The sequence below is a fragment of the Cyrtonyx montezumae genome, unplaced genomic scaffold (genome assembly GCF_038088225.1).
Source record: "Cyrtonyx montezumae isolate F1298 unplaced genomic scaffold, pur_monq_1.0 scaffold_42, whole genome shotgun sequence".
In the NCBI taxonomy this organism is placed as follows: Eukaryota; Metazoa; Chordata; class Aves; order Galliformes; family Odontophoridae; genus Cyrtonyx; species Cyrtonyx montezumae.
This window is the reverse complement of record NW_027072048.1, coordinates 127793-151978: the sequence shown is the minus strand read 5'-3', so window position 1 is coordinate 151978 and position 24186 is coordinate 127793. Positions and strand designations below refer to the sequence as shown.

The window sequence follows — 24186 nt, the reverse complement described above, 5'->3', positions numbered from 1 at the left end:
TGGCCATACCAAGGACAGCTGCAGCTCTGGTTGGGGTGTCAAGCCCCCAACCTGGCACACTCACCCTCATCCATGCCATTGAGCAGCTGGTCCAGGTAGCTCTCTTCATAGCGGTTGCGGTGCTCCTTCCAGACAGAGCCATTTTCACTGCGCAATACCACCAGCTCACGGTCCCCACGTCCGTAGGAAGCAAAGTGAGGAATCTCCACGATGACAGGGCTGCAGATAGGGAAGGAGGTGTGCTCGCACCGTGCTGCAAAAGCCCATCCCAGCATTCTGCTGCACTTGGCCAGAGCTGGGACAGCTCCTGCGGCAGAATTCCCACAGGCATCCAGCAACAGCTTGGTCCCCAGCCCCTAGAGGATCCCAGATCTGTCTCCAGCCCAAGGGATGGCCCCATTCCCTGCCATGCCCACCTGAGGAACTGGGCACCAGCGGGCCCCAGTGCAATGATGCGGCTGGCCAGGCCCTCCTCCTCGGCCAGCGGTGGGGGTGCTGTCAGCTTCTGAGGCTTCACCAAGCGGCAAGTGATGCGGGTGGGTGCAGCACAGGCACGGGGTGGGATGACCACGCGCAGCCCATGATGTCGGCTGCCCCGCATGGAGCCACCACGCGCATCCACCATGAAGCTCACCAGGAACCTGCAGTGGGCAGAGGCATAGGCAAGCAGTGCCCTGCAGCCAGCTCACACACACTGCTGCCCTGAGCAGGCACTCACCCTGTATGCACGGGGCTGGCCACTGGGCTGATGTTGTCTGAGGTCTCAGTGGCTGGGCTGCTGGGAATCAAGGAGTCCTCATCGAACTCCTTGGAGGGCTGTACAAAGACAGGGAAGAGCCTCCATGGGCACATGGTCCTGTCTAGTGGTGCTGAGCCTGCTCAACCCTCTGCACTCCAAGAATCTTGCCTGGGCAGCCTTGTACCATCGACCCGTTGACCCGTTCCCCCCACCCCCCATCTTTAGGCTCTGGGCTGTCAGAGGAGGGGTGTTCCCCATGACAGGAAACATACTGGAACTGTGTCACACTCACCTCCTGTGGGGACACTGAGGGTGCGTGCAGCAGGCTGCCTTGCTCAGCTTCAGCCTCCACAGGTCCCACCTGCTCAGGCTCCTCTGCTCTGGTCACCACAGTCTCAGGGGGAACACAGGGGACCTGTGGGACAGCTGGAGACTCCTCCCTGGCAAGAGAGAACAGTGACAGCCACTGCAGCAATGGGCCAGGGCCCCCCAGGTTCCAGACATCCCCCAGGGCCACCAGGCACAGCCTGGTGCAGGACCATGTCAGGGAGCTCAGGGATACACTCCTTGCCCACAGTCATCCTTGATCTGCTGGCACCCAATGCCTGCAGCTGTCCTGCTGGCACCCCACCCCAGCGCCAGGCTGGCCCACGCCCTGTGCCCACTCCCTCCCCACAACCCAGAGCCTCATACGTTTGTTCCAGTGTTGTCACGGTCACAAACTCCACCGTCTCCCTCTTGCCCTCCTGCTCCCTGGGTTCAGGTGTTCTGGGTTTCGGTGCGATCAGCTCCTCCTCTGAAACCAAGAGCTGGCTTAGCATGCAGAGGCAGCAGAACAAGGGAGCCCAGCTGCCCAGCTTTATTCCCATCCCTGCTCCCACTGCTGACCACACACATTCATCCCCTGGGTCTCAGCCGTGGGAAGGCTCTTCCTTCTGACAGAGGCCTGGGCTGTTAGTGTGGCAGGAGCTGTGGCAGCTGTTAGGAACCAGCCAACCCCATCCTCAGAGCACTCAAGCACAGAGCCAAGCCTGCTGGGGTCTACCACCACCAGTTGGGGCTGGGGCCACCAAGTTCACCCACGCACACACATCTCTCTGGGGGCATGAACCCAGCCATCCCCGCCTACCACCCAATTAATGCCTGATAAGAAGTCCATTGGGGCTGAGCTCAAGCTGGAGCCCTGCTGGCAGGAGCCCAGCACCTGCCAAAGCACAGGGACCCTCCAGTGCTCCACTTCATACCAAGGTCAGAGTGGCATGGGCTGGCTGAGGGTGGGCACCAGAGCTTACAACATGAGCAGGCTCCTCCTGCTGCTGGGAGCAAGGCTGATAAAAGCCAGGGCTCCCACTGCTCGGGGATTGTCCCCTTCATGCAGTCACACCACAGCAAGCAGCATGGACACAGATGGGCAGGGCAGGATGGCAGGGCCTGGGCTGGATAGCACCAGCCCAGCAGCAAGGCTCAGCAGATGGAGGTGGCGTGCGGATGGTTAGTGGCCATGGGGTGAAATGGGCCATTGAGCTGGGGCACAGGGACACATTTCATACCCATTACTGTGACATGAGCAGTGCCTGCAAAGTAAGAAGAGGCAAAAGTGAGGTCTTGGTGGGAGGGAGTAGGAGCAAACCAGCTGCATCCGGGCTGGGGGTTGGTACTGCCCGGGGAGCAAGACATGGTACGGTGGTCAGAGTGCCCAAGGTCTCTCTGCACACCATCCTCAGGTCTGGGCACCATCCTCCTGCACAGTGCAGGGGAAGACCAAGCCAGGAGGGGGCTGCCGGACTCCCTTGTTGCAAGACCCTGGAGGGGCCAGGCAGCTCTCCACCCGGTGCCCAGCCCTGGGGCTGACAGCAGACCTCAAAGGGTGCAACCCAGCTCCAGCCCCTCACCTTCATCCTCCGACACATCCAGAATCTCATCCACAGTCTCTGGGAAGCTCATCCGGTACTTGTCGCTGACTGGCTGTGGAGCAGAGGGCAGTCAGGGCAGGACAGCACACAACCCACAGCCGTCCGCAGCCCCTCTCTGCATGCCCTGGGCTGCCAGACGCAGGCTGGAAAACCCTCACTTGGCTGCTCCCAGCCCCAGCCCTTCTCCACAGGATCCTGCACCCAGCCAGTCCCGTGCCCAGGAGCTTACTGGGATGTCGGTCTCCTCTGTCACTATCTTGAGCACATCTGTGACAGAAATGTAACCGAGGCGCTTCGCGATGGCCAGGGGAGTGGTGCCATTCTGTGGAAGGGGAGAGGGCATGAGGGAACCCAGGCATGTGCCCAAGCACGTCACACGATGGGGGAGCGCTGGTGGTTTGCCCTACTCACTGTGCTGATCTCGTTGGGAGAGGCACCGTGCTTCAGCAGCAGGGTCACCACGTCCGTGTGGCCCTGCTGTGCCGCCTGGTGCAGGGGTGTGTAGCCCAGCTGTAGGGAGAGCAGAGAGCGCTGCGTCAGCTTTGGGGTATGCTGTCTCACAAATGTTCCCCAAGGTTTCATATTGGCTGCCTCCTACTTTCTGGTGTGAGTAAAGGGCTCTGGGGCTGTAACTGGACAACAGCTTCCAGCCATGGAAAGAGGAGGGCTTGGAGCAAGGCATAGGGGTGGTACAGGACCAAGTCTTTCCCATCAACCTGCACACTCTTCCCCAGGGCAGAAGGGTCCTTTTAGCACAGAACATAACTGTACCTTAGTCTTGGCATTCACATCAGCCTGGTGCTGCAGGAGAAACTTCACCATCTTGATGTTCCCGTAGTGGCTGGCTACATGCAGTGAGGTGTAGCCCATCTGAAAGACAAGATCAGGTCTCAGACTGCTGTCAGTACAGCTTGTGGGACTTCTGGCTTGGGTATGTTGAACAGCACCGGTCAGCCCCTACAGCTGAAGGTTGGGGTATGTAGAAGTAGTTCCCAAATGTTTTTCACCCCAACCATGGCCGGTGCACTACTTTACCCTGGTTGTTGCATCCACTGTGACTCCGTGTTTCACCAGAACATCAGCAACTGGTACATGTCCCTCTTGGGCCACAAGATGGAGAGGAGTCAGGCCACTCTGCAAGAACAGCAGGTCACATGCACAAGGGAAACACTGCATCTTAACCAGCAGAGAGACCAAGTTGGGTTGTAAATACGGCAAACTGGCCAACATTATGGTATTGTTCAGGGCACTGCTATTTGAATGAAGGGAGGCACTGGATCTGCTATTGCCTGCCAGCCTAGCAGGAGAAGCACCAGCACAACATACCTTGTTGCCTAAGTTTCCATTGGCTTGCTTGGAGAAAAGCAGTGCTACCATGTCTGTATGCCCCTCCTGAGAAGCCAGGTGCAGAGGGGTGACTCCCTGAACAGACTCCGCATTTGCAGAAGCACCATATTGCAGCAAGCTGCTGGCCACCTCCATCTGGTTCTGCTTGGCAGCAATGTGGAGAGGAGTGTATCCATTCTGTGGGAGAAGACCACTGCAGCTCTCAGGACCCACTGAGCACATCTGCCTGGACAGGAGGTGCCACCTCACCTCTCCAGGCCAAGTCTGCCCTCCTAGGCTGCTTCAGGGACATGCTTCCGGCTCAGGGACAGAAGCCCACACCCAAACCATCTCCCTGACAACTGAACCGGCCACTGAAGCCAATCTTGCTTCTCTAGTCAAGACAGTGAGGAGGCTCCAAGACCACCTGCTTCGGCTCCGATTAGTATCAGCAGTCCTGGGGCTGCGAGAGCCAGGACAGGCTAGGGCTGCCTGGCAGAGGTGTGGGGCAGAACCCACAACACAAAGGACTAGTATTCAGGCAGAGACTGTATGGCCCTGAGCACTGCTTGTGCTGACATGTGCTGGCAGAGAAGCAGATGCCCCGTGCCTGTGATGATGTAGGCTGCCATGACGCAGACCAAGGGGAGATCAGCACCAGCACCAGCTGCTCTGATGCCAGCCCAGCAGGCCTGCCAGCAGCTGCACGAGGGAGGAGGGATGTGCACATGGTAGCACCAGCAGCCGCTTGTCTGCTGGGAGGATGCAGCTTCTGCAAACAATGTAAAAACCAATTCTGCTGGGCTGCTCCACAGGTAAAGGCTCCCTGTGCTCAGGCAGAGCCCAGGCACTCACAAACCACTGGATTTTTCACCTTCACACCTTCCCAGCTGCATGCAAACATTCATGTGTGGTTTCCCAAACTGCCAGACCGCAGCAACACTCAGCACAGCTTGCCACGGAAACACATCCCCAAGCAACAGACACTAGGCTGCCAGCAGGGAACATCCCTGACAGCCACCCTGCTGGAAATGGGTGACTGCTCAGCACCATCCGTGGGCACAAGGACAGACCAGCACGAGCAGCAGGTGTGGGAGCTGGCAGGCACCAAGGTTGAGGGGTGACACAGCCTGGGGCACTATCAGCCTCTGCTGGAGGGCACTGGGCACACACCACATCCTCCCACCCCAGGGATCCCATCTAGTCTTACCCAGGCTGAGCTGTGCGGAGAACTTCCCTTGGGAAGCAGAAGCTTGACAATCTCCAGGTTGTTGTGGTGCACAGCTACATGCAGTGGGGTCAGGCCGTTCTAGGGAGGGGAAGAGGGCACGGAGCAGTGAGAGTCAGCCCATACTCACCTTTCCCACAGCCCCAGAGCAACCCTCACCTTCCCTGCTGCGTTGGGGTGAGCATCATGCACCAGCAGCAGCTCTGCCACATCCACCTTCCCATACTTGGCTGCAACGTGGAGAGGGGTAAATCCTTTCTGAGGAGAAAGGCAGCCCATCACTGCATATAAGGGGTTGATGAGGAGAGTGCAGATGCACTCTGTAGTACAGGAGGAGGCTGCACCTTTTTTGACAGGGACACTGTCCTGCAGCTCTGCCAGTCACCTTCTGCAGCAGCCACAGCAGCCTACCTTGGTCATGCAGGTCTGAGAGGCTCCCTTCTCTAGCAGGGCGAGGGCTGTGTCTACATGCCCCTCTCTGGCAGCGATGTGCAGAGGCATGTGCCCTGCTGTGGTGGCCAGGTTGGGGTTGGCATTGTTCTCCAGAAGGAGTCGGACCATGCCAGTGTGGCCAATGCGTGCAGCACAGTGCAGAGGAGTCTGGTCATCCTGTGAGGGAGGCAGAAAAGCTGCTGCTGGTAGGCTTGGACTCACTGCTTCCTTGCAGCACTTCTGCTGCTCCACAATCCCTCACAGCAGGGGCCTGCACAGGGGAAAGCAAAGGTCGAAACGCTGGTCTAAACGCACATGGGAGCTCCTGCCTACCTTGGCCTTGGCATTGACTTTGGCTTTGTTCTGCAGCAGATACTTGGCCACATCCATGTGCCCAGCTCTGGCTGCCATGTGCAGGGGAGTCTCCACTTTCTGCACCAAGGACAGAATTAAGCAGTGAGGCCACAGGAGGGGACATGTCACCAAGGGGTTGCCCAGGAATGCAGAAAACAGACTGCAGTCCCCCACTACACCACACCACACCACAGTGAGCCCCCATGGCTTCAGCCAAGCCTGGACTCACCACATTGGACACATTAGGAGATGCTCCACGCTGCAGCAGGGTCTTGACGATGGGCAAGTGCCCCATGAAGGCAGCCACATGCAAGGGGGTCAGGCCAGACTGTGGAGAGAAAGCAGCAGTCATGCCAGGGGCTGATGACCTGACACAGGTAATCCCCAAATCCTCTCAGCCCCTGGGAGCTCCTAGCTGAGCCAACAGCAATGCACAGGAGTTTCTGCCCTGCAATAAGCAGGCTACAGATGCCACTCGCACAGTGGGTCCTGAGCTGCACAGTTCTCCCAAGCAACAAAGAAGAAGATGCTGGGGGGCAACAGGACAGTGGTCACCCAGCCCTGCTGTGCGTGGGCAGTAGCAGAAGGGCTGAGGCTTGGCTGCAGCCCACCCACCTCCGTGACAGCATCAATGGAGGCTCCTGTCTTCAGAAGCAGCTCCATCACGCGAATGTGGTTCTTCTTGCAGGCAATGTGGAGAGGCGTGAACCCATTCTGCAGACAGAATGACCAACATTCAATTGCAAACACATTCCCTCTTCCTCTGACTTTTTTTTCCTTAACCCAAAGCCCATCTATCCTTTCCTTGCCTACCCCTCCCAGCTCACCAGAGCTCTGGAGTTGGGCTTAGCTCCCTTCTCCACCAGCAGCTTGGCCACACGGTGGTGGCCACAGTGTGCAGCCACATGCAGAGGTGTCAGGTGGTCCAGGGTGATGTCATCAATCTCAGCACTGTACTGCAGGAGGAGGCGCACGCAGTCCAGGTGGTCACCCTGTGCTGCCATGTGGATCGGTGACAGACCATTCTGCGAGCAGGGAGCAGGGCCTTAGGGCTGAGTGGGGGGAACTGGGCATCCCACCCAGCCCTGCTCCCTGCCACAGCTCTGAGCAGAAGGAACAGGAAGCTCCTTGCCTCTCAGTGGCCAAAAATTCAACCCCGGCCCAGCCACGGAGAGCATCCAGGAAACACATGCAGTTTGTGACCCCTGCACTGACACTGAGCACAGTCCCATAGACACCTTTGTTTTGGCTTGAATGGGAGCACCATGGTCCAGTAGGATCTCTGCAATTCGCACATGTCCATTGCGAGCTGCACAGTGGAGAGGCGTCAACTCATCCTGGGGAGAGAGAATGGTTCAGAGGCTCAGCATGGGCTGAGAAAGGCAAGGCAACCCGCAGGCCAGAAAGGAAAAGGAACTTGGGACTTGTTTGCAGAATAGGACCAAAACTGAGTCTGCCCTCAGCATCCAGGGCCCACCAGCCATGCAGCTCCCTCTCAACCTGTGCACACATCACTGAAAAACCTGGTTCATCCCCTTAGGGCACTAGGGACTGTGCTCATGCCCCAGACATGACATTCCCAGGGTACAAACTGAAGAGGGTACTGCATCAGTGCTCCCTGGGCACAGGGACCATGGAGACAGAGATGGCCCCTGCACTTGCCAGTGGTTCAGAAGGGATCTCACCTTGGTCCTTGTCTCTATCTGGGCCCCACGGTCCAGCAGCAGCCGCACCATGATGATGTTGCCTCGACGGGAGGCTATATGCAGGGGAGTGATCCCATTCTGGCAGAAGGAAGGACAGCTTGTTACAGGAAGCAACCCCTCCTCTTTTCCCAGGGGCTGCCAGGAAGCATGGGGCAAACAAGGGACAGAGAGCAGTGGATGGCTAAATTCCTGCTCAAGGATGGTTGGGTGAGAGGCAAGCACACACCCATCTGTAGCTGAAAGCTGTGGACACCCTAGCAGACACCCAACATGGCACTCACCTGGGGTGTGAAGTTGACGCTGGCTCCACGATTCAGCAATAGTTGAGCCACACTGAGATTCTCATAGTGGGCTGCAATGTGCAAGGGCGTAAATCCAGTCTAGGGGAAAGAAGGAGGGATCAGCCCAGCCAGATACATGCTTCCTGCTGAAAGGATGGATAAATACAGCATACCAAGCTGCTGTTCTCCCTGGGAGGTGGGAAAGCTCTCAGGGATAGGGTGAGACAGCCACACACCTTGGAGAGGACGTCAGCATTGGGGTCATTCTGCAGCAGCACAGCAGCTGTGCGGGTGTCATCGTTGCGAGCTGCAATGTGCAAGGCGGGCAGGCGGACCTTACCCTTTGTCCCATAGTTGATAAGGTGAGCAACCACATTCTCGTGACCCTGCTGCAGAGCCACGGCCAGTGGTGTGAAGCCATCCTGCCAAGGAGAGGCAGGTGAAGGGGGAGAGCCAAGAAGCCACGGCAGCATCTGGCACATCTGACAGCTGCCTCAACAAGTAGAGCTCCAGAGTTCTCCCCGAGGATCTTACCTCTGTGGCTACATTCTGATTGGCTCCACTTTCCAGCAGAAACTTGACAACTTCCAGGTGATTTTCCTGCGCTGCCATGTAGAGCGGTGTGAAGCCTTTCTGCAAACGGAGCCACACACATCAGCACAACCCTTCCTCCAGCTCCTTAAGAGCTGCACCCCACTAACACACACTCCCATGTCAAGAAACACCATTCCCATATTCAAGAAAGGGAGAAAGGAAGACCCAGGGAACTAGAGGCAGTTGAGCCTCATGTCAGTGCGTGGGAAGATCATGGAGCAGAACCTCCTGCAAGAGATGCTAAGGCACATGTGAGATGTGAAGCTGATCCAAAACAAGCAGCATAGCTTCACCAAGGGCATATCATGTCCCACCAGTCTGGTGACCTCCTTTCTATGATGGAATGATATCAGTGGACCAAGGAAGAGCAACGGATGTCAGCCACCTGGACTTGTGCAATGCCTTTGACACTGTCCTGCATCACATCCATCTCTAAATTGGAGAGAGACGGATTTGAAGGCTGGACTGATAGGTGGATAACGATTTGGTTGGATGGTCATAGCCAGAGGGTTGCTGTCAATGGCTCTACGTCTAGGTGGAAGATAGTCGTGAGTGGCGTTCCCCAGGGGTCCATCTTGGGACTGGTGCCCTTCAACATCTTTCTCAACAACATGGACAGTGGGAATACAGTGCACCCTCAGCAAGTTTGCTGACAACAATGAGCTGAGTGGTGCAGTTGACACAACAGAAGGGAGGGATGCCATTCAGAGAGACCTGGACACTCTTGAAAAGAGGGAACATGAGAACAACCCAGAGAGGTTGTGGATGCCTCATCTCTGGACACATTCAAGGTCAAGTTGGATGGGATCCTTTGTAGCCTGATCCAGTGGTTCGCAAACTTCCCATGGCAGGGAGGTTGAAACTAGTTGATCATCAGGATCCTCCTGCGACCTAAGTCATTCTATGATTCTATGAACACACACACCCCCAGTTCATTGTCAGGGAGCATCTTCCATGAGTTCTGCCAAGAAGAGTTCAGCGTGCTCGTGTGTGCTGCCATGAACCCCAAACAGACAGTCCACCTCCTCGCCTCCCCCAAGCTTCCCTCCCCACCACTCACACACTTGTGGCCCTTCAGAGATCTGGCAAAGCTGTTCTTGCTCCTGAAAAGGATCCAAGAGACACTAAAGGGCTGCTGCAGCAGCCTTGCTGGGCACAGCTCTCATCAAATGGACACCACCACACATGCTGGGGCTTTGCCTACCCCAGTCTGGATCACTGTACCTGTGACTGAGCATTGACATTGGCCCCATAGTTCACCAGTTCCCGGACCACGTCCTGCTGTCCAGCGAGGGCAGCGATGTGCAGGGCTGTGTTTCCCTTCTGAAAGACAACATCACAGGGCAGCACTCAGGGGGAAAGATAGGGCTGATGTGCATACTACCATAGGTTTGAAAAGGGCTGCTGCCATCCTGGCCAGAACAAGCCAGTGGGGCCATGCTCAGTGCTCCATTCCTGCTTCACATTTGCTAGCCAGGGAAGAAAGTGACTTTGTATACCTTCTAAGGTCACTGGCCAGCCAAAGCTGTGTGCACTGTCAGGTTCTGCGTATCTCCAGCACCAGGAGATGAGCAGGGGAAGGGAAAAGGGAGCACTGAGCAGGCAGTCCTCAGGCAAAAGCATAGAGCAATGCCCTGGGAGCCAAGGCCTCCCAGCACAGCTCAGAGAGATGTGGACTGGAAAACACAGACACGGACTACTGCAGTGTGTACCCTGGCGTGCTGGGGGCAGGACACCAGGCTCTGCTCTGCATTCCAAGCCTTGCTAGTGCACAGAGGTGGCATGTCAGCTACTGCTGCTTCCAAGCCTTCCAGACAGTGCCAGAGGCTGTTCACTGTCCAGTCCTGCTGGCTCATGCCTTTGTCACAGAGAGAGAGATTCACACCTCTCCGTGGTGATACAGGGAGACATCTATGCATTATTTATGGTGCACCATCAATGGCAGACTGTAGAACAGTGACTAAGGAATGTGACCAGACTCCTTTGTTCTCACCTTGGTCGTGGTCTCCAAAACAATCTCCTTGTGGAGCAGCTCCACCACCATTTTTGCGTGACCCTCCTTGGATGCCAGGTGCAAGGCATTCAGCCCATTCTGCAGGGTGCAAAGAGGGGCATTAGTCACAGGATGAGACTGATGATCTCTGGGAACCATCCGCTTTGAGCTCCTGTATGCACCTGTCTGTGGGTGCTGGGTGTGTGCTGGGGGAGGTGCTGGCTGCCAGGAGCAGGAGTCACAGCTCTGCCTTTGAGCCCTGCGCAGCTGGCTTCATGCTGCCAGGGCAGCTGCACACAGCCCTGCACACTGAGCTGGTGACTAATGCTAGAGGTTTCCCCGTGACATGCAGCCCCCGCAGACTGGTTCCTATAGATAGGTGTCACCATGGCTCAGTGGGTGCATATGGCTCCACAGGCACTGTTTCAGTCCTCCTTGCTCATGACACATTTCTGATGTCAGCTCCCATCTCTGCTTCATTGACTTTCCAGGGGTACTCATCTCTGAGATCATCCCTGAGCCACATGTCCCACAGCCAAAGCTCTCCGTACGGCCCAGAGTGAGGATGCATAGGCTACGTAAGCATGGCTTTGCCAGCTGACCCTGCCAACTCCATCTCACAGCCCATGCTCAGCACCAGGGCTGCTTTGCTCCTCCAGTACTGCAAGCAGGGACTCTGGGGAAGTATTGGTTGTGCAGCTGCTCAGCTCTGCCAGCTCCAGGAAACTCTTGAACAGTGCAGGTGACTGCTTGGGAACACTGCTACAGGTGCCCCAGTTCACCTCTCCTTTTCCAAGCTACATATGAAACCACAACCCCAGAAGTAAAGGGCTGAAGAGTGCCCTTGGAATATCCCTGTGCTGTCAAAAGTGGGGGGGTAGGCCTGCTAGCACTCCAGAGGCAGTTGAGAAAGCTTATGTTCCATTATTTCCAACTTCCCAGATGTGAACAAAAGGGCTGAGATATTTACTGGCAAAGAGGTTAAATATTTGCAGGCGATTTCAAATGGCACTTTTTTTCCCCACAAGGGAAAAGCAGCTCACTTTTCCCAGATGGATGCACTGTGCTTACTCAACCCTGTGCGACTCTCATGTGGCAAAGAGCTGCCAGCTCCCCAGAAGCACATAGTGCTGCCCAAGCACTCCACCTCCCAGCCATCTGCTTTGGCTTCTGGAGGGTGCTGGAAGGTCACTTTGCAGGATTGCTTCATCCCTATCCGAATACAGGTAGGGGAGCAGAACATGCCAGGGCAAGCTCCAGTTCCAGGCTTCAACGTTCCAGTTAAACTCGCAACAGCTTCCAGAATTCATTATTGTAGCACAATTTTCTACCTCTCTTGCACTCAATCCACCAGCCCTCCAAGATCACAAACTCTTTTCTGCCTCTCTGGTATGCACAGATAGCAGAAGTCTACAAATCCGCAGGCTACCTCAGCACACCAGCTCCAGCATCTCCTGGAGCTCCAAGCACAGGGAGATGGGCTGCCAAGGAAAAAGAAGCAAGAATGCTGAGGCTTTGACTAGGGCACAGCTGCGCAACGCTGTACCCACTGGCACCCACATCTTGAGAGTTCACCAGCTGGGTAAGAACCACAGACACAGCACATGCTTTTTCTGTTATAACCATTAAACAAGATCCTTGGAGGACAAGATCACGAATACTCAGCTGCTCTCCTCGCAAATCTATCCTCTTACACAAAGGATTCATAAATAACCTTTTGAAAGCTGAAGACCAGTGAGGAATTGTTATTCTCCATCCTTACAGAGATAAGCACAATGTTTACTGAAGGCTGTTTCCCACAGGCCCATCGATATTTCTGCCTCAGGAACAATTCAGGTTGTTTTGCAGGTTTGCTTTGGCTTGACAGCTTGTCTGACCCAAAACCGCCATGGGATGTGCTTGATCTGAGCAGTGCTGCACACCCTCACCAACTGCAAATGCTTCCCACAACCTTGGGTGCTGCTGCCACTGCAACAAATTCAGCTCTGCAGAAAAATGCCCCTTCACGTTGCTGTACCCTGAGTGGACCCTGCCCTGAGCTGTAACCCAGAAGAGATTCCTGCCTGCACCATGATTGCTGGCTTCTGGCAGCTGGCTCTGCTCCGCTCATCCTCAGCTCCAGCTCCTCACAGGTGAGGACAGCATGCGTGGATTTGGAACACGATGAGGACACTGATGCAGATGGCAACCATGAAGAAGATGGAATTGGCAGGATGAAGATCAGATGGCATGTCAAGGTCTCTGCACTTGTGTAAGAATACAGGGCCTGTGGGATAGGTCTGACCACATATATCCCTCCTTATTCTATACAGGACATGTGAGGTTGGACCTTTCCCACAGGTCTGATATTCCTCAGAAGGAAACCCCAAAGTGCCATCTAACCTTGGGGAGATGGCAAGAACCAGTGCAAAGGCACCACTGAAAGGAGCACCACATCCTGCTTCAGCCACACACGCCACAGCACGGTGTTAAACCCTCTCATCAGCTGCAGGAACCTGGAAGCAGGACTCCCCACAGCAAACAGGGACTGCCCCTTGTGGGGAAGAAATTGAAAGCTATTCCATCTTCAAGGGACTGAAACACAATGTTTTCTACTCCTTCTCCCTACAACACCTCTCTGCTTTCAATACTGTCCATGCCCACACAACCCCAAGACAGGAACGCTGGGATGCTGATTATGCATTGACAATAACCGTGAATGAGGAACAAAATGGGCACCTCATGATCTTTCCCCAAGCCTCTTCTAGTGTCCTAGGGAGGAGAAAGCAAACTGCAATATGCCCCAGGGGCCAACAGAAGTCCAGCATATCCGCACAGCGGCATCAGTCAGAAAAGAAAAGGATATAGTGACATTTCCTGGGGGAAGCTGTCTGCAGCAATGCACCGGCCACTGCAGTGCACAGATTGATGGGTCTGAACCATGCTTGGTTTGGGAACTTGATACTGACCCAGAGGAACATCCGCTTGTGCTACCTGCCAAGTCAGCCTCCCCAGCATCACTGATGCTCTGGAAAGCAGATGACAGTGCCGTCTGCCTGTCTGTCCCCCAGCACAGACCAAGTCCCTTGTGTCCCTCCTTGCAGCACCTACTGCTGAGCTGATGCATTTGACAGCGGCACAGCTAACAAAATGTTCTGTCAATTACGTGCAAACCATTCCTCTGTGCCTGCAGCTCTCTTCTCTTTGGGCAGAGCTGTCCTTGCTCTGTGCTAGAAGGGGCTCCACCTGCACAGCACCTCCCGAGACCTCCACACTGGTGTTCTGCAAACATTCCCTATTTTTAAACACCCCTCACAGTTTTAAAATTTGCTCTGCCACTGTATCCATTGCCCACTTACAGTCTGCTTTATAGCAGGATCATAGCCAAGCAAGCTCCTTGGGGCACTTTCCTGTCCCTCTCCCATGGAGCAGAGTTAAGGAAGGGACACAGTGACTGCGACCTCAATGTAGGGGAGCCACAGCATGGCAATTTTCACATAAGCTAGAGGTGATACCAGAAACCCAGCGTTTCACCTACCTGATTACATGTGTTAATATCTACCCCATTCCTGAGGTGATCCAAGGCTTTGTCCAGATTCCCAGATCTTGCAGCTCTCAGGAAGCTGGTTGCAGCATCAGCCTTGGGGAAAAACAAACAAACAAACAAAAAAAACAACAACATGAAGCTTAGCATCATACTTATACTCTCCCATCAGCAAATGGAGCCATCTCAGTGTTTGGCTACAGAGACCTGGAGGGACAGGTAGAAGTTGGGCAGGCAGAAAGAGGTGCTCCTCATCAAACAGGATGGGTCAGGACTGGGAATAAGACTGAGGAGAAGAACAACCTTTGGCCAGGCCACGAGAACAATATACTGCAGCTTTGGTGAGCCTGCATCTGCTGTCCTCCAGAAACCAGACTGGGAGCCACAGTGGCAGCAGGGACAACAACCCCGACTGTATTCTACAGCCAGGAGAATCACAGCAAGGTAGTGCCAGGCAAGGCACAGCAATATTTTATGCAACACTAGTAAGGCTGCAAATGAAGACAATGGGATGGCTCACCAGAAGCTGAAGAACAAGGTGGAAATGCTATGAGAGCTCTGTGTGACTGGGCCCATGAACTGGTGTCTGCTTGGTAGGTCTAGCCCAAAGGGCTGTCTGCAGCACAGAGTCATGAGACTTTCATGGTAAAGCAGCAAGACACACTCCTCTGTCCTTGGCTCCATCAGAAAATCAGAGCCTCTTTCTTATTGCTCATGCTGGGACTGTCCAAGGGGCCTCCTGTGCTATGTGAGCATACATCCTGCCAGCCTCCACCCTCCAGTGCCCACAGCCCCAAGGTCATCAAGCCTGTGGGGTCAGCGCTGGAAACAGCACAGCCTTGGCAGCAGACCTGGACAGAATGGTGCAGAAGGGTTCAGCTCTCCTCTCTTACCAGCCTCATTCATTCTACCTCAGAGATGGAAGCAGCACTGCTCAGCTGCTTCCTGCCTTCCTCCATCCTTTCCTCACCCTCCTACCCAGCACAGGGCCCATTGCCCTGCTACTCCTGAAGAAAGAAGGTCTGCAGATGGGTGTCCTAGCACCCAGCATGCGAGTGCTGCGGCCCTGACCAGGACAGAGGGATGAGCAGTGGAGGGCAGCATCGCCATGCACCGTGCTGGTGCAGTCCCTGCACGCAGGGTAACACGTGCTGCTGGCATGCCCTGCTCTGTCAGCTGGCACCATGAGCTGCTGCTTTGCAGCACAGCCCAGTCTGTCTGGGAGGAGCCCTCAGATTCAAAGCTAGGCTGCCAGCTTCACGGAGGGATGCAGGTGTGGAGGAGAGTCAACGTGATGCCTGGGTGCACTCTGCTCATTAAGGCTGATCTACTGGGAAAGGCAGAGGGTGGTGCTGGTACTGCCCTTAGAAGTGCACATTTGCACTCGGAGCCCTGCATGCAGTCTAGGTTCAGCAGGAAATGCTGACAGCTCCAAGCAACAGGTTAAGTGCAAAGGTCTTAATTAACTCCAGACCCTACTGGAAGCCTCTGCATCTCAGGTCAGGCCCTCAGCTACGCTGCGGGCATGGCAGCCTCAGCACAGACCTTTGACAGCAATCCCCTTGGAAGTTCAAAGCATAGCTCAGCCAGAGCTGGGATCCCACCCAGAGGACATGCATGGAGCTGCAAAGAGTAAAATGGTAAAACTCTGACACACTCCAGCAGAAAAGCACTTCCCTGGCACACCCAGCAGCAGAGACTACAGGCAGGAAGCAAGCAGAGAAGCAAAGCAGAGGTCTCTTCGGGCATGAAAGAGAAGCGCATTGTATACTCACAGCCACGTCTGGACCAGACTTGCCCTTTCGTGCTGCCATAGTCCAGCACTTCAGCTGAAACCTGAGCCCGGTGTCCCCTCTCCCCCTCCTTGGTTACCTACTCCTCAGCTTTAAGAGAGCCAGTAAGTTGCATTGCATTCTCTCTAAAAATACCAACTCCCTCCTCACTCCAAAGCAGACCCTGCAGGGATCGCCAGCCACTAATGGAATTTGTTCATTTTCTCTTCATTACTGTGTCAGACAGGATATTTAATAGCAAGCTGCCTGTGGAAAGCAGATGCTTGCTGCCAAGCACAGGGAGTGGTCAGAGCTGCAGGGAGTACCTCGGGAAAAGCAGCGAGGAGCAGCCCCACAGACTTGTCCAGGAGCATCTTGGAGGTAACACCACCCGGGAGGAGACCCCTCCACGTGGCAGAGTCATGGGGGATGCAGAACAACTGCCCTTCCACTTCCCAGAAGCAGAGAACTGATGGGTGCCAGGCACAGGCAGCCACAGGATGGAGACGCAGATCAGACAGCAAAAGCAGACAACAGATATCTGCAGTCATATTGTCCTCCTGAGGTCCCTGCACACACTGGGACTGCCTACCAGGGGTACTCTTTCACAACAGCTGATTACTCTGGGGTGTCACAGGAGATTAGCCAAGGAACTAAACCCAATTGGGTCAATGTTATCTCCGTTTTCAACAAAAGGGAACAGGGACAGCAAGAAATGCAGAGACTCCATGAACCTAAGTATGTATGCATACAAAAAGATGCACGCACATCCCAGACAGCACAACACAAATGCACCTAAATGCAGACACACTCACACTGCACACTCAGCACTCACAGCGAAGTACGGAGTGCATCACAGGCACACTGCAGGCACTCACTTGGCATTCGTGCACATATTGCTGCCTTTACCCACAGCTGCTTGCTATCCATGGGCCCCAGGACATACAGCAGTTGCTTCCAGGTGAAAAGAACACCTTCAGTGGCTTTTCCTTTTTCTTTTTTTTTTTTTTTTTTTTTTGCAGTTTGCAGTGTTTCTTTCTGTTCTCCTTTTACTTCCCAACAATTTTTCAGGAAAGAGTTATTCCAAGGGGAAGAAGGTAAATTTGCTTATTTGTCACTGTGTACCTCTTGCCTGCTTACACAACTGCTAAGACCCACATACAGGTGTTGGGCTCCACAGACTTGTGGATGTGAAACAGCAGGATGCAGCTTCTAGCAGTTCCCAGATCTTGGAGCAAAATGCTCCAAGACCTTCTAAAGTAAAAAGCAGCTGTGCTTCTCTTCTCCATCACTTCATCTTCTTTCAAGCAACAGCTCCCCTTGTCTCCCAACAATCAAATTATTTTATTTTCCAGCTCTGATGGGAGGCTTTCTCAGTCCTTATTCATAGGCACCCTCCCTCCCTGCCTGCTCAGGGTATTACCACTCCCTGATGACTGTGCCAGCCCCTTTACCCCAGCAGAAGCCCAGGCCTGACCAAGCTCCTTGCACTGTAGCTGTGGCTAAGGCAATACGCAAAGGGGATGTTTTGCCAAGCCAGAGGTTCAGTCTGGATTCTGGTAGTCTTGCTCTATTTGTCTTCTGGCCACGGTCAGAGTCCTCTCTAATCTTTTCTGACAGTGCCATCACTCTTACTCCCATCAAGGGAGGAGCTCCTTCTGCACATTATTGATAAAGCAAGGGTCTCAACATTGCCTCCTTCTGTGGGAGTTGGCCACGTTTGTCAGGAACATATTCTGTACAGACTGTTAAGTGCTGCATGTTGATGATTCCGAAGTGCAAACGAGCTCCGAGGCTCACACTGCTCTCATGGTGGTTTCTGGGCCATGAGGAAGGAAGCAAATTGCCCTGCTGTTCCAGGCTGGCAAGAGGCACATATGCACGCTGCTACACTACTTGTATGCACCATGCCTGGGGCCCTGCCAGCCCTGACACTTGGTCTGTTTGCTTTCTTCCAGGCCTAACATCTGAAAATCATTGCCACTGAAGAAGCTCAGACAGCAGGCTTTGCTGCAAGAAAAGCTACCTAGTCTGTACTGTAGCAGAGGTCTTCAAAGCAACTACACCACTGCATAGGTTTCTACTTCACGAGTTTAATCATGAAAGATAATTCTGCATCTTAAAGCTTTTGTCTCCGTTGTATTCTTGGGAAGACAAGGCAGGTGGGCAGCACACAATGCTCCAGCAACAGAGTCCCAGGATTAACACAGAGATGCAAGTCTGACTCCTGCACTGAGGCCAAGTGTTGCCAAAGCCATCCTATCTAGACAGTACACAAAAGGTCCAGATCACATCCCAGGAGGTCACCCAGTCACTGTCAGCTGCTAGTGCCCGGGCACCGTCAGTACTACCAGCTGGGGATGAAGTACAACAACCCCTGCAATAACCTTTAGTTTGCTTTGACATTTCTTTGCTCCTGTGGGCATGTGTCCAGCAGCAGGCATGTTCCTCACCTTTGAAGCACTGTTTCCAGCAGAGAGAACAATGTAGTGCCTTACTTTAAGCAGTTCTCAGCCTACGGACATCTTTCAGGCCAGAGCTCCCCATGATCTCCCTGCCCCGCAGATCAAACACCTGGGTCAGGAAGTGCTAACTGTGATCCTTTCTCCTCAGATGAGAAGAATATATCAATTCTGGAAATAAACTAAAGCAGGTGCTAAGATTAAATGCAGTTAAAGATGGCCCCTGGGGTCTCTCTAGGAAGAACAGGAAAATTAAATTGGATTCAACCTGGAATGCCCAGAAACAGAAACCACGCTGTCTCCTCAGCAGGAACTTTCTCCCAACCATCTGCATTCACAGGAGCTTGACACGGGTGGTCCCTGCAGTAGAAGCAAAACCTACCAGCAAGTTCCTGCCTTACCGGTGGAAGAAAGCATTCAGTAGCGCACAGCATCTCCAGAGAGGCCACAGGAGCAAAGCCTCAGGCAAGCAGCCAGAGCAGCACAGAGAAGGGGCTATGGGCACACACTGCAAACTCAGATGAAAGAGAAAAGCAAGAACACAGGGAAAAGCTCATCAGATGAAAGGATAAATGCATATACCCAAATTATTCCCTCTCACCATCTTCACCCCTGCCCACACTATTTGGGACAGGTCTGCAGATCTCAACTGAATTTAAGAGAATGAAGGCATCAAGAGGCCATCTCTGGAAAGCATATGCCAAGCAATTTTGCTCTCGTTTCATGCACCATCCTGAGCAAAACCTTTGTCCATGCTCCTTGTTGCTGAGTGGTGATTTCATAATACCCCAGGCCTCCCTAAGGCACAGATCACTGGAGCCCAGTAGCTGATAGGTGCAGCAGAGATCCCCAGTCATGAGAATGCAGGTGCAGACATCGGCACTATGATCTGGTAGCAGGAGAAGTGGACACTGCAGAAATGAAAGAACTGCACAAGTTCCTGCATCAAGAGGCTGTTAATGCTGGAAGAGAATTTGGAACAAGTGGAGGAGCAGAAATCCTGAAGTAAAGGAGGAGCGTCCCTGTCAGATCTGTGAGGAGGCAACTCGTCAACTAGTTTTAGAGCTCTGAAGTTAGCAAATAGGGGGCACATCTTCAGGCGCAGTCATCTGGCCGCTCTGTCAGGCACAGTTCTCCATCCTTACAGAATCACACCTATCTAGCTTTTCGAGAGCCTGTTTTTATCCGCTCTGAACAGGACAGATTGTTCTGGACTGTCACTAGTAGCGTAGTTTAGGGTCAAATTAACTTCGTCCCTGCTGAGTACATTCAGATGTAGACAGCTGTGCTGGCCCCTTCCCTCCCACCTCAGAGATCTCCTTTGCTAGCTGCTGAAGCTGGAAGGGGTTCAGGACTGAGAGCAGATGGATATCTCCTTAATCTGCAGTGAGCAAGTACTAGGGAGCTGCCCCTACACAGCGAAGTGATCCTCCCTGATAAGGATTCCCTAGTGCTATGGCCTCCAGTTCTGTGAAAGTCTGCCTGTCGTTTCCCAGATAGTACTAATGGAGTTCCTAAGCAGTACCATCAAGATCTCTTTTTGACATTGCAAACCACCAATTGTCAACAAAGTTCAGCGCTGAGTCCAGCAGAAGGGACTGGACAGAGGAATTGGGAGCTGAAGACCAGAACATTGTTCCTCTTGCACAGAGCCAAAGCAAAGCACGAATTAGCACAGCGACTGCTCCTGATAGCTGGGGCAAGGCACATCCAGGAGAAAGCTGTCATACTCCTTTGATGTTAGCAGGAGCCTCCGCTCTCTGCATATCCTGAAAAAGAAAAGCTATTTTTACCTCATCAAAAAATACATAGACTGTGACTGAAGACAATACACCAGTGCTCGTCACTCAGGAGCTACACCTCTTCTTACAACATAATAGGATTTACAGCTATGAGAGAGATGCAGTAGCATCGTGACTGCTTTTTATCTCCTTCCCTAATGCACTGCCTTCCCCAGCCATACAAGCCAGTGTCCAGGCTCTATGCAGTGCCTTTGCACTCAGCAGAGGCCAGAGCACATCATTAAGGTCCAACTCAGTGACCTGTGGAAAAAATTCTCTCTTTGCTAGTGCTGTCTATGAACTGCTCCTAATGTCTGCAGCCTCTTCTGGCTCATTCTCTACTTCTGCTTCAGCAGGGCCAGTCCACACCCGCTTCCATGAGCAAAACTGTTGAGGATGAGGCTTTCTGCTAGATTGGACAGACTGTGAAGGATCACAGCACAGACTCAGCTCATGGTTGGAAATTCACTGCTAGCAGTGTGCAGCCAGGCTGGCCGGGCTCTGTGTAGCTTCCGGAAGCCATGCAGGGAAAGAAAGCATGGACAGAAAAGTACCAGAAGCACAGCCTGGGAATAGACTGCTGCCAAGTTATCCCCAGTGAGGACATGCAAGCAAAAGCTGTGGCACTACAGCCACCTGCTCCTCAGCAGAGCTAATACAGCGCTATGCCTAGAGAGAAACGTCATCCTGAACACCTGTCCAAGAGCGTTGTGCAGGTGAAAAAAAAATGATAGCACAGAAATCAACATATGCCATTAAAATTGAGAGGAAAACAAACAAAAAGAAGCTATCAACCACAACACTTGAAGGCACCCCCATCTGCCAACAAATCTGTAGCGAGAAGGACAAGGTGAGCACAGCACCAGGGGACCTAGAAATTCTAGATTTAATGCCAGCCTCCGCTGTTGAATCCCAGCATGACCTTAGGCAAGCTCCCAGCAACCTAAGAAGGGCAGCAAACCCCTTCTGCCATTCCAGAGCCCATTTAGGTTGCCATAATTTGGGAACAAAAGCCATTTTCTCCAGACCAAACTTGAAATTATTTAACTGGCCTGGATACACCTAAACTCCTGAATGCAAAAACAAAAACAAACAAAGACACCCCACTAAAACAAAAAAACAAAACATATACAAGCACCACTCTTCGAGTTGACCTGATTCCTTGAGCCCCTGACCATGGCAAGGACTGCCCAAGTACTCACCCTCAGGTAACACAAGCATAGCATTGCTGCAGGAGAGTCAGTTCACCTTGGGCAGCCAGGGTCTGCAGGTCTGGTTAGCTCACCGACGCTGAATGCTGCAGCCAAACAAAGTGTGAGCAGCCAGACTTGAAGTCTTATCAGCAGGAGGGACTGAACCCTATCTCCATTTGCACATGTCTGCTAGACTGGAGGGGAGGCTCCTGCCTGCAACTGGGAGATTATGGCTGCCCTGTTCTGTGCTGGGCAGAGCTGCACGCGAGCATTCAGCCCATGTTGCACCTGAGGCACGCTTCTTAAATGTGCCCCTGAGCTGAAAACTGGGAGGAGCCCACTTGTGTGAACCCTGTTCTTCAAACAGGGCAAGGGAAGGTGGAACCCAAGAAATACAAGGCAAAATGAAATAATCCTGTGGCCTGAACCACATCGTTCTCTTGGTTCGCACTGCACAGAGCCCAAACAGCTCACTGGTTGCTGCAGACCTTGGTCGGGGCACAGTCCCAAAATGGGGGACGCTGAGATGGAACTGAAGTGACAGATGAAGTCTGGTGACAGCAGCTCCAGGCCCTTTGTAGGGCCTGAGGCTCACTGCAACACAATGAACGCGCCCCTTCCCCCCTTCTACCTGCACAGCAGACTCCTGCTCCAGCATCCCTTCAGGAGATCCTTGCTTGCAGCAAGAAGGCAAGGGGTCCACAGTGGTTGGTGCATGCCCTCTCTGAAAGACACGCAAGGGAGTCACACCAGTTGTCCAAGGAACAGGCAGCCCTCTTGGAGACCACTCCCATCCCACCCTCCCATGCTCACGCGCTTTGCTACTCTGTTTGGGGGCCAAATGCCAAACAGGGCAGCCTTGACAAAGCCCTGGGGCAGTGCAGGGGAGCCAAACAGCTTGGTTCCTGTTTCTAGCTACCAGGGCAGGTCCTTGATACCAATTATATGTTCAAGAACTTTCTGCACTGGGGCAAACTGGTATGGCTGTGAACTGATCACACCTGGCAGGGCCTGGGTATCACACAGAAAAATACAGCTTGTGACACCGTAGCTGCAGAGGGAACAAAATCATCAATGTCAGCTGCATTCTCCTAGAGAGTTCCTATGAAACAGACCAGACCACCACTGGCAAAACTTGTTCCAGTTGAGGCAGAAAAAGAAAATCAAGAGAACCTGTTAGGATAGAAAAATGCTTTGCATTATGTAGAACTTGAGATTTTTATACTGAGCAAAGACCAGATTGAAGCATTAGAGCAGGGGTAGTCCTTACCTCAGTCTTAGGAAATGTCTTCCCCTTGTCCAGTGCAATTCAGTACTTCCCTGGGAGTGTGGGATCCCCCAAGTGTTTGTAATAAACTCCTCCTCCCATTCAGGCAGAGCTCAAGTGTTAATTACCAGAAGGATGGGCAATGTAACTGCTGCCTGGCACACTGCATTTGCTCTAAAAAGTACTGCTGCTCTGAACCTCCAGGCAACTGGCCATGTCTCAGATCCTGCTGTTTTTTCTCCCCCTCTCCCCCGCCTAACTGCATGTCATGAATGCAAATGTGAGTCCTCTGAAGACAGAACCTTACCAACCAGGGCTATGAGTCTATCCAGAGCTACTGGCTCAGCATAACGCAAACTTTTCCCAGGTTCTGCTGCCAAGAGCTCCTTTGGTTTCCATGAAAACACTTCAAGTCTCAGGCAATACCTTGCCACTTACCTGTATTCAGACCATGAACTGAGAATGGCTGGATTGCTCACTCCCTGGGATTTTACACAGCACCACAGAGTACACCTATGTGAACATCTCCTTAAAAGCTTCTGAGGTTATACATGTCAGCATCATGTTGCATGCACAGGAGCTAACACAGAGCTAAATCAGAGCTCTGAAAAAAAGGGAAAAGATTTACAGCAGACACAGTAGAAAACACTCTATAAGAGAGCACAAACCAGTGTTGAGAATAAGCATCTAGGATCAACAGTGATTAATTGCTGTCAGCCCTCTTGTACCCCTACATGCTTCACAGAAATTTGTGCCAGCCAGGGCTCCAATATTATCTTAGTGCTGATCCCCAGATGCTATAAAATCTATAACACATGGGAAAAATAACTTCTCCTTCTACTGTCCTGGGATGGTTCCTGTAACAGCACACCACAGTCCTAGTGCCTCAGTGCCACAGCATTACAGGCTTACACCTGAAACTGAATTCCAGCATCAACTGCAGACAGAGGTGGGGCAGATGGAAGTGGTCTGTGAGCAACTAGGAGGAAGAAGAGATCTCTGAAGAAAACTACTCCTACAGCTACAAAGAGTTTTGGATTTTTTTGAGATATGAAGTCCTGCCACTGACCTTTCCTGAGAGCCTTTGGAGAAGATCTTCAGCTGCACTATGATGTAGCTGTGAAGGAATGCAAAGCTCCTTTCTCTGCCTTGTTATCTTCCATGTAATCAGAGAAGGGATCTCCGGGCACCAGAGGCTGCTGCCAGTCCCTTCTCAGCTGTTATTTTCCTTTCATTTAAGGGAACGGAGATTGCACGAAGCAGAGTGCCTCAAACACACTGCCTTGGGGAAGAGTAAATACCTCTTTTTAACAGCGGGCTTCAGTAGTTTGAGGAAACCGCATGGTGCTTTTGCTCAGACAATAAGGTGGTGCCTTTCCTTTATTCAGTAGCTCGAGAAACGATGCTAGGACAGGTCCAGGGCTGAAGGGAAGCTGCTCTTCCAAGCCCTCACTGCAGCCTCCTGCAGCAAGGACAAGGGTGCAGCCAGGTCTGTTTTATCCAGCACATCCCCCTTCTGCCTACTGAGGACAACACTGTGCTCCAGTCTGTGCTCCAGTCACCTGCTGAGGCTCCAAAGAGCAGCCAGCTCCCTGGCTCCCCTGGTCAACAAGCTGTTATCT

The 24186-nt window shown here is 53.1% G+C and overlaps 1 protein-coding gene across 7 annotated transcripts in view; it reads right to left on the bottom strand.

The window, feature by feature from the left end:
• ANK1 (ankyrin 1) overlaps nt 1-22653 on the bottom strand; it is a 33111-nt gene extending 10458 nt beyond the window's left edge. For 2 of the 7 annotated variants that reach the window (XM_065747163.1, XM_065747168.1), the window contains exons 1-29: nt 22568-22652; nt 21929-22021; nt 14084-14185; nt 10567-10665; nt 9798-9896; nt 8514-8612; nt 8216-8401; nt 7980-8078; nt 7678-7776; nt 7231-7329; nt 6820-7017; nt 6608-6706; nt 6222-6320; nt 5972-6070; nt 5618-5815; nt 5366-5464; nt 5189-5287; nt 3979-4176; nt 3688-3786; nt 3424-3522; nt 3064-3162; nt 2882-2974; nt 2632-2704; nt 2290-2313; nt 1433-1535; nt 1032-1179; nt 719-816; nt 417-641; nt 65-219 (exon numbers count right to left, since the gene is read on the bottom strand). In XM_065747163.1, the coding sequence (XP_065603235.1) occupies nt 65-219; nt 417-641; nt 719-816; nt 1032-1179; nt 1433-1535; nt 2290-2313; nt 2632-2704; nt 2882-2974; nt 3064-3162; nt 3424-3522; nt 3688-3786; nt 3979-4176; nt 5189-5287; nt 5366-5464; nt 5618-5815; nt 5972-6070; nt 6222-6320; nt 6608-6706; nt 6820-7017; nt 7231-7329; nt 7678-7776; nt 7980-8078; nt 8216-8401; nt 8514-8612; nt 9798-9896; nt 10567-10665; nt 14084-14185; nt 21929-21955 (3214 nt within the window). In that variant the 5' untranslated portion in view covers nt 21956-22021; nt 22568-22652. Of the gene's footprint in view, nt 1-64; nt 220-416; nt 642-718; nt 817-1031; nt 1180-1432; nt 1536-2289; nt 2314-2631; nt 2705-2881; nt 2975-3063; nt 3163-3423; nt 3523-3687; nt 3787-3978; nt 4177-5188; nt 5288-5365; nt 5465-5617; nt 5816-5971; nt 6071-6221; nt 6321-6607; nt 6707-6819; nt 7018-7230; nt 7330-7677; nt 7777-7979; nt 8079-8215; nt 8402-8513; nt 8613-9797; nt 9897-10566; nt 10666-14083; nt 14186-21306; nt 21559-21928; nt 22022-22567 lie in introns of those variants that run through there. The other 5 variants (XM_065747169.1, XM_065747166.1, XM_065747165.1 and 2 more) reach the window with 5 other exon arrangements.
• Nucleotides 22654-24186: the final 1533 nt, after the last annotated feature.